The sequence below is a fragment of the Sabethes cyaneus genome, chromosome 2, assembly GCF_943734655.1.
Source record: "Sabethes cyaneus chromosome 2, idSabCyanKW18_F2, whole genome shotgun sequence".
Taxonomy (NCBI): Eukaryota; Metazoa; Arthropoda; class Insecta; order Diptera; family Culicidae; genus Sabethes; species Sabethes cyaneus.
This window is the reverse complement of record NC_071354.1, coordinates 27126814-27135908: the sequence shown is the minus strand read 5'-3', so window position 1 is coordinate 27135908 and position 9095 is coordinate 27126814. Positions and strand designations below refer to the sequence as shown.

At 45.5% G+C, this 9095-nt stretch overlaps 1 protein-coding gene across 1 annotated transcript; it reads right to left on the bottom strand.

Moving 5' to 3' along the window:
- Positions 1-6485: 6485 nt before the first annotated feature.
- On the bottom strand, positions 6486-8869 carry LOC128735208 (carboxylesterase 5A). The gene is made up of 4 exons (XM_053829701.1): positions 8741-8869; positions 7599-8678; positions 7134-7537; positions 6486-7071 (listed from the first exon to the last, which is right to left on the bottom strand). Exons 1-4 carry the CDS (start codon positions 8867-8869, stop codon positions 6486-6488), a joined length of 2199 nt encoding a protein of 732 aa, XP_053685676.1.
- Between the last annotated feature and the right edge of the window lie 226 nt (positions 8870-9095).

Below are 9095 nucleotides of genomic sequence, written 5' to 3'. Positions count from 1 at the left end.
GTCTCTTTCCCATTTTTTGTCGTGTTTTTTTTGTCGCAGTTTTGGTACTCTTTTCGTAGTCTTTTTATCGTATTTTTGCCATCTTTTTATCACTGTTCCATTGACTTTGAATCACATTTTCGTCTACATTTCGCCGTCTCTGCATTGTATTTTCTATATATTTTAGTCATCTTTTCATCGCTTTTTGAAGGTTTATATGTCTAAGCGTTTTTATTTATCGCGTGCGTAAAAAGAGCATATTGCGCATTGATACATATAGAAAAGGATTTCTCGTACTTGATTATAAAGAACAACCTTATTCGCTTGATTTTAAAATTCTATCGCACTACAAACATCATATTAATGAACTGTTAAATCTACAAATAAAAGATATGAAAATACTTTTCCATTTTGCCGTACTCTAATCAAGAAAATATCAGTATTACTATAAACGTAAATATCACTACGATCAGAAAGCGAAAGCAGAGAAGTGGAAAATTTTATGCCATTAACGCATATAATGATGAAATTTTCTATCTGCCGTCAAAGTGAAAAATGCTAGTTCTTATTGACAGCATACTTCTCATTGAAGTTAACTATTCTGCTCGTTTTTTTCTCTCAGAAAGAATAAAGTTATGCTTTTCGAGAAATTATTCACTGCATGTAGCGTACTTTTGCTTTTTGTCACTAGGGTAAGCGCACCCTTAGTGGAGGTAGTACCAATAGTGGTGGTTCTTGAATAAAATACACCCTTTATGAGATAAAATGCAATTATTCTTCTAAATAACGTATATATATTGTGCACCTGGATTATACAAGCTCGCTTGAAATAAAAGTCTCTTCTCTTAGCGGTAAAATTAGTATTCCGCTGGTTTTGCTAAGATTTCCCGGTTAAAATTTAATTCTGCATAGCTACTGAAAAAGGTTTTGAATTTTATATCTTTCTGATATTATTTATTTATGAATTTAAGAAATTTAAATTTGTGGAGCATATAAAGTAAGTACTTAATCTCATGCAAACAAGGCGTGCCAGTTAATATAAATTTTTATTGTAGTAATTGAATGTTTAATGTGTTGCCTCCATTATAGGTTCACGGTGCCTCCACTCTAGGGACCTCGATATAAACCATACTACCACTATAGGCAAACCAATGATGTTTGAAAAAATCTTTCTCTTTAGCGAAATTCGAATGTTTAATGAATCCAACCGTCATTTTTAGTAAGATTAAGAATGTTTCAATCATATCGTGTGCGCGGGTCTGTATGTTTATCCTGATATCACTGTATTTTGACCAAAAAATTGAAATTTTACTACTAAATACACCACTACTGGTACGCTTACCCTAAATGAAACTCTCATTTTTTTCCGAAAAGTTTATGCAAATTCGTAGATTTGAGCACTTGATCCGTAGGTTCGTAGAAAATTCCTAAATCCTTAGAACTACGGATAAATCCATAGATCTGGCATCACTGGCGTCAGGTGTTTAGGAGTATCCGCTCTAGCAATTCGCCTAACGTGTCCAATATGCAAATTGGCTTGTAAGACGAGGGATCACCAGGTGGTTTCCCCGGCTTCGGGAGCAGTACCAATCTTTATACTTTCCATTTGTCTGGAAATTCGCATACCTCTAGGCAGTTCTGAAGCGTATTTCTTCACATATCGGGATATACTTGGATCGCCGATTTGAGTGCCTCGTTCGGAATCCCGTCAGGACCGGGCGCTTTCTTCGTTTTCAAACCCCTGGCAATTACGATGAGTTCATCATTCGTGACCGGAATGAGGACATCATTCGATTGACCGTACGGGGTCGGAGGCCACCAAACTGGATCGTGTTGCGGAAAGAGCCCTTCCACGATGACTTTCAGCTTTTGTGGGCAGTTTTCCTGCGGAGCGGCCGCACCCGTCATCTTTTTCATCACCACCTGGTATGCACCACCCCAGGGGTTCGAATCCGCATCGTGGCATAGCTCCTGAAAACAGGATTTCTTGCTACCTAACCTCCTTGTTGAGCACCAGCCTGGCCGTTCTAAGTTCGACCCCCCGAGTTTCAGCATCTGCATCGATCCAGGCCCAGTATACCGAGCGACGACTACCAGCGTCCCCAAGTACTACCAAGTACTAAACGACTTAGAGTGCGCAAAAATAAAGGGCCGTCTGCGCCCAAACCCCAAAAAGAAGTTTCGTGTAGTGAGATAGTGGATGCCTAAAACATCGCAATCACGTCGAGTGATTACCCATACACTATTTTTACCGCGGATCAGCTTGCAGCTATTCGCAACGAAGTCCTGAACTGCATAGCGGAACTGGATTCTTCAGCCATACTGTCAAAGCTGCCAGCTCAAGAATGGCTATCTAATCCTCGTTTGTGCCGAAGAGGAGACAGTATCATGGCTGGACACTACAGTACCAACCTTCAAGCCGTGGGGTGACGCGTTACTACAAACATACACTATGAAGGACCTCCCGAGGGCCGAGGCCCCTTATGTTCATGGAGTATTTTTCGAGCAGCGTAGATACCTCGAGCGAGAGGATCCGCCGTCTGCTCCAAAATCAGAATTACGGCTTCTCTACACAAACGTTCCGAATATTTCGTCGCAGTGTGACAAAGAACACCGTCGTACTGGCGTCGGAGATAGACCCTCTGTCTGCTAACCTTATTGTCAAGCAGGGTTTCATGCTGAACTATATTTTCGGTAAGGCTCACTTGCGACAGGTTGGCCGAGGAGCGGCCAACTGCCGACTACGAGATTCTGCGCCAGGAGCAGAGAAGGTACGTGTAGGGCAAACCCCCGAGGAAGTTTCGCACCCATCTGCTGCATGCACGTTGGTAACGATTGCGCAGGTTCACACGGTTTCTTGCAAGAGGGCTCTGCATCAACCACCAACCACTAATAGCACAACTCAAAATCCACCGTAAAGTGCCAGTCGTGATTTGGTTTCCACTGAAGTCCTTTGGCAGCCACTGAAGTCCTTTGAGGTTGGGAAGCGGGCTAATAAACAAGGCGTTCATGCCACTGGCCGCCGTTCGTCAGTTTCTGAGAAGATTCTGAGAACGACTCTGCCAAGGACGGCAAACGTCAAACATGCCGAGGGCACTTCGAGTGGCCTTGGTCGGAGGTTCTTAAACCAACAGCTACCAGCTGCCTTCAGTTAAGAACCTTGGGCTCACGGCATGAGAATTCTTGGTAAGTAACTGTTACACGCAGTCCAAACCGAGGACAACAATTCTGTTAACGGAAGATATACAATTTTCTCCTATTACAGAATTCGTTCAACTGGATGCCGTCACTGTCAAACTGGAAGTGCCAACAACTACGGGAAATCAGGACCTGGTCGTGGCGTCTGCATGCTTCCCGGGTGACAAGGACGATGTTCCGCCATCCGGGGTTGCCGCTCTTCTCCGGTACTACAGGGCCATCAATGAGCCATTCCTGATCGGCTGCGATGCCAACACCCACCACACGATTTGGGGTAGCACGGATCAGGGGTCAGGGGTGAGTACCTACTTGAATACTGCTGCTAACTGCTAACAATGTCAATGTATGCAATGTTGGGAACGTCCCTACTTTTGTTACTGCTATCAGAGATGAGGTTCTAGACTTCACTATGTGCAGCACTTCTATAGCTGAATAGGTCAGAAACTGGCATGTCTCTTATAAACCTAGTTTATCAGACCATAAGCGTATCGTTTTTGATATTGAGACAAACTCTCTCAGGAGAGAACAATACAGAAACTCGAAGATCAACTGGTGTTCGTTCAAGGAACATTTGGAACATCTCGGAACTTCTGTTATATTAATATACGCACACCAGCCGAGCTGGACGTTGCAAAGTACAAATCTTACAAAGTAGGATGATTGATGCTTTTACCGCAAATCACGCGAACGCTTCGTCGGGAAGCCAGGTCGTTTGCGAAGGGCTGGGAGGCCTACAGGGCATCTCTCACCAAATACAAGGCGGAGCTTTGCAAGGCCAAAAGGAAAACCAATGTCAAGTTTCGCGAGAGCATCCAAACTCTGCTTGAGGCTACGCAACTCCAAAAAGCTTTAGCCAAAGGCTATAACAATGGCCTCTGTGTCGAAAACCAGTAGTTTGGTAAATGGTTGGATAATACGTAAAGCAGACCTCATAGTGGTCCCAACCCCGGTGGAAACTAAGGTCGTATACCAACAGGGAAGGAGGCCCAGTGTTGTCTCGACACTATAAGATGACAACCCCATCACGAAACTCGGTAGCGTAAGCCCTGGTACGGCTACCAATGCTAACAACAGAACACTAAAAAGAGTCAAGAAAATTCTACTCGGAACATTCGGCATGGACAAAGGCGACGAAATAAGGACATGCAATGGAGACTTGGTACCTGGAAATGCAGGTCGCTAAATTCGTTGGTGGTGATAGGCTGCTGCTCGATTAGTTAGAACCCCGAAAGTTTGGCATCGTGGCACTACAGGAGATCTGTCGCAAAGGCGAGAAGTCCAATTTGTCCAATCCTGAGCGGTGGAGCAACCAACGAGCTGGGAACGGGCTTCGTAGTGTTGGGCAAAATGCAGGATCGCGTAATGGACTGGAAAACGATCAACGAGAGGATGAGTGTGTTGAGGATAAAAGGCCGTTTCTTCAACTATTCCATCATAAACGTGCCTTGTCCATACGAAGATAGAGCCGACGACGAGAAGGAAGCAATGTTAGACAGGACGCCTGGTGATCAGAAAATCTTTCTTTCTCCACAAAGATATCCACAAATCCACCTGGAGATCACCTGATCAACGAACTTCAAACCAAATCATCCACATTTTCATCGATGGCCGGTTTTTCTCAAGCATCACCAACGTACGCTGCCTACGGAGTGTGGATATCGACCTAGTAGCAGTACATGTACGCTCAGAGCTATCGACGGTCACCTCGCGACAAAACCTGCGTGCTGGCTCCCGAAAAATAATAGAGCCGCCGCAGGGCACAACTCTACAAAAATAGTCAAAAACCACTGGCAATAGAACTTTACTGGATAATTGCAAGTATTCAGGAGGAGTAGAAACCGCCGGAGGAGTGAATGAAAGATGTGGTTTAACCCATCTCTAAAATGACGATCGGCTAGATTGCTGTAATTACTGTACAACGCGATCTCCTAAGGCAGTATCAGGCGGGAAACGACAACCTGAACGAAATACGAGAGCAACGATTTTGAGCAAGAAAAAATAACCCTTCGCAAACGACTTCGTGTCCATTACTAGAAACCTTGGGACAGCGGAGAGATAATCTACGTCAGTCTCGAAGTGGGGGCTAGGAGGATTTGGCAACAATGTTTCGAAGACCAAATATATGGTAGAGAGGGGCTCCAGAGAAAACAACGTTTGCCTCAGAAAGGATAATGACAGTGACTATTGATGGCGATGACCTAGAACTGGTTGATGGGTTCATATAGTTGGGATCTCTGATCACCGCCATCTACAATACGAGTAAGGAGATTGAGCGACGCATTCAAGCTGGAAAGTTGAACCTGCTTTTGACTTCACAAGGCGCTTCGATCAAGAAACACATGCCGCCATACAAAGCTGACGATGTACAACGATAAATAGATCGGTAGTCCTCTACGGACTAGAAACAAAGACTTTGCTTACGGAAGACCTACGCTCACTTGCCGTATTTGAACGAAAGGTGTTACGGTCAGAGTACAAACGGATAGTGGAGAGTGGCGTAGGCATATGAATCATGTGTTGTAGACACTACTTGGAGAGATTCCCATCGTACACTTGGCCAAAGTTGACAGACTACGGTGGGCCGGCCACGTCGCAAGGATGCCGGTTGAAGCCGACTTGTGTGTGTCAAGACGCCCATTGAATTGGTGACGAGTAGCCCAGAACCGAGTGGAGAGGAATTCTTGATACGGCAGAAGCCTCCACGGCCTCAAAAACCCTTGCATGCAAATTTTCACGCCGATCGGTTCAGTAGTTTTTGAGTCTATAAGAAACATAGACAGACAGACTAAAATTCATTTCATTTTGTTTTCAAAAAAAATTTATTGCCTTACTTTAAAACACTACATAATTAAATCAAAATAAACCCATCTAAGTCTATAGACACTTACTGTAACGACTTAGCGCTAGAACTAAAAATGATCATTCGAAAGCTGATATCGGCGCCATTTCCGTACCTCCATTTCGTCATCCAAATCGGTCAGTATTGCATTGACGTTTTCGCCAAACTCATTCTCCTGGCAGGATGCGGTCCGGTTCCGTCCGGCCGCCAGTCCCCCGATGACACTCTTGTTGCTGGCACTGGTAGCACCGACACTGACCGTGGTCACGCCATCGCTTGCACTGGTAATGAACCGTTTGTAGTTATCCCCGTACAGCGGGTTGCTCCGAACCACGTGGTCCGTCTTCGAGCGATGACTTATTCCGGTTACGTTGTACCGGTCATCTTCGTCGGCCGCACTGCTGCTCACTTCCGCCTTCTGTGCGCGGTTCTTCCGGTCGAACAGTTTGGACCGGAAGAAGAACTTATGTCATAAGAAACTTGTTAGACTTTTATTGCTGTTTTTCTTTAGGATGTACACACAAACGCCCAGAACGGCCAAAAGCATGCACACTAGCGTTAGCATCGAGAAAAAGGCATGACGGTAGCGGGAAGCTTCCGACGATTCTCGGACTAGCTGTTGTTCTTCTTCGAAGCTCAGATCCATTCGACGGTTGCGCAATCGCTCCTGCTCGGTAGCATTCATAATCTGACAAAGCTTCGGTAGGAATCGAAACCAGAAACTATCGATCCGACGAAGATAGTGGAAGTAATCGGAATCCTTGGTGTTGTCCAGGAAGATGGCACTCTTGGACGATCGGGAGCTTTCCTGATCGTCCAGATTGTTACGACCCAGCAGATATGGATTCTCGGGTGGCGCTCGGTTGCCATTTGGAGACTCTTCCTGATTCACGAGCTGATCTTCGATCAGCTTTAGATTGTCTTCGAAAACGTTCTCCAAGCTGTGCTTGTCGTTCTGGAACATACTCTCCGGCCGGGTGGCTATCAGTTTGATGTAGCGCACGGTTCGGGTGTACGGCGACCAGGCGTCCACTTTACGGCCCGGTGTGGGATCACTGCGTGGGAAGTTGTTAGCTGATGAGTGACATGACCATGATGAGTGACAAAAGTGACTTACCCGTTTTTGATGAATTCACTAAACAGTGCACGCATCTTTTTGCAGAGTTTGTCTTCCGATTGGGAGAGTCTCTTGCGAGCAATTTCCTGAAAAAGGCTCGGTCCCATCAGGAACGGTAGTTCGGATGAGTGAGATGCTCCACCGAAGTAGTTTACTTTGCCCCGCATATCCATTGAGTTGGAGTGATGGAAGAGGTAAACGTACAGGTTTCCACCTTTCCGGAGAGCCTGTGGGCTCTCGTGGATGACCGGATCGGAGGGTTCGAAATCGCTGAGCACTTCAAGCGTTTTGTAGAACGGAATCTCGTATCTAGTTTCCGTTACGAGTTTTATGATGGAATTCAACAGATGGGCGATAGATTCCGGGATCTGATCGAAGAATCGCCAACTAATGGTTTCTCGAATCTGTAACAAAAAAAAAAAACTCATGAGTTGTTGGTGACTCGTAGTCTTGGTTTCACTTTACCTGATGCTGTCCAACACCGTCAAATTCATACTGCTCAAGAATGTTTGGAATTAGTGAATCATTGACAAACTTTCGCAGATGATTTTCTCCTTGTCTAGCGAAGTAGAGCCATTTGTTTAGCACGAATGCTCCCTCGTTGCTGGTGATTCCAAACATGATCGGCATGTCTTCAATAATGAACGATTTCGAGGCAAACAAAGCCCTCGGATCATCGGGAACATATCGATCCGCCGGATCCAGATAGTCGTCCACGATGGGACCTAAATTGATCGTATAGTTTCCATTTTTATAGACGTATTCGTAGGCTTTCAACAGATCATGTGTACTCTTTTGTTGTAAACATTTCAGGATGTTGCGTCCAACGTCGTAATTGCAGGCCAAAATCTTGACAATCTCATCCGACAGGCTTCGATCCAGATTAATCCGAGAGTAAGGTGAAAAAATCGTTCCGGACATTATGATCGCTTTCGAAAAAAGTCCCCGTGCTTTCGGACTCACCAAATGGGTCATCACATTCGGCCCGGCCGTCGTTCCATGTCCCAGCAACGTTATCCGGTTTGTATCTCCCCCGAACTTCTGAATGTTATCCTTTATCCAAAGCAGGGCCAGCTGTTGATCCAAAAGGCCAAGATTACCGGGAGCATATTTTCGGCCCAGTGATAACCAACCGAACACGTTCGTTCGGTACTGGACGGTTACGACGATGATACCGTCCGAGGCCAAGTCCAGCCCGGTAGCCCGATTGATGGACCAGTCGAAGGCCATCTCCTCACCGGTGATCATAACCAGCACCGGAAATCCACCGTAGCGAACGGCCGATTCGGGCATCCAGATATTGAGGTACAGGCAATCCTCACTGGTTTCTCGAAATTTGTAAGTTCTTTGCGGGTCAACCTCATCGTAGCTGTTGTTCTCCAGCTGCGGACAGATTGGTTTAAAATCACGAGCGTACAGAGTTCGGTTCCATCCGGAAAATGGCACCGGAGGTGCAAAACGGAGATCGTTCAGTGGAGGTCTAGCGTACGGGATGCCAAGGTAGGTGAAAATTGGAATTTTGGACGTCTCTGGAAATACTTTGAGCTGCAAAAAAGAGGCATTTTTAAGAACAGGTTAAACTACAGAGACATGCAAGGTTGAATTACCCCAACGATGGTCCCCTGGCCGAGCACGATGGTGGCATCTTGAATCTGAGCTTGGACGGCTTCGATAAAACCAAACATCAACAGCCCGAACCTCAGCAGCTGAAACGGCGATACGACGACGGTGGTCATGGTTTATAGTGGAAAACAATCGCAACCCAACGACGCATGGAATTCGATTAGAGCCGACATGGTTGAACTTGAATTTCGCTGTTTTCCTCGCTGGAAAGGGAAAGTGAATAAAAAAATAACGGTAATTTGTCACATTTGTCCACCAGTTAAAAGGTTACCATGTTCTTTCGTTGCAATTTCAGTTATGGTTAACTGATTTTGCAACCGAATTACATAAACCTGTATA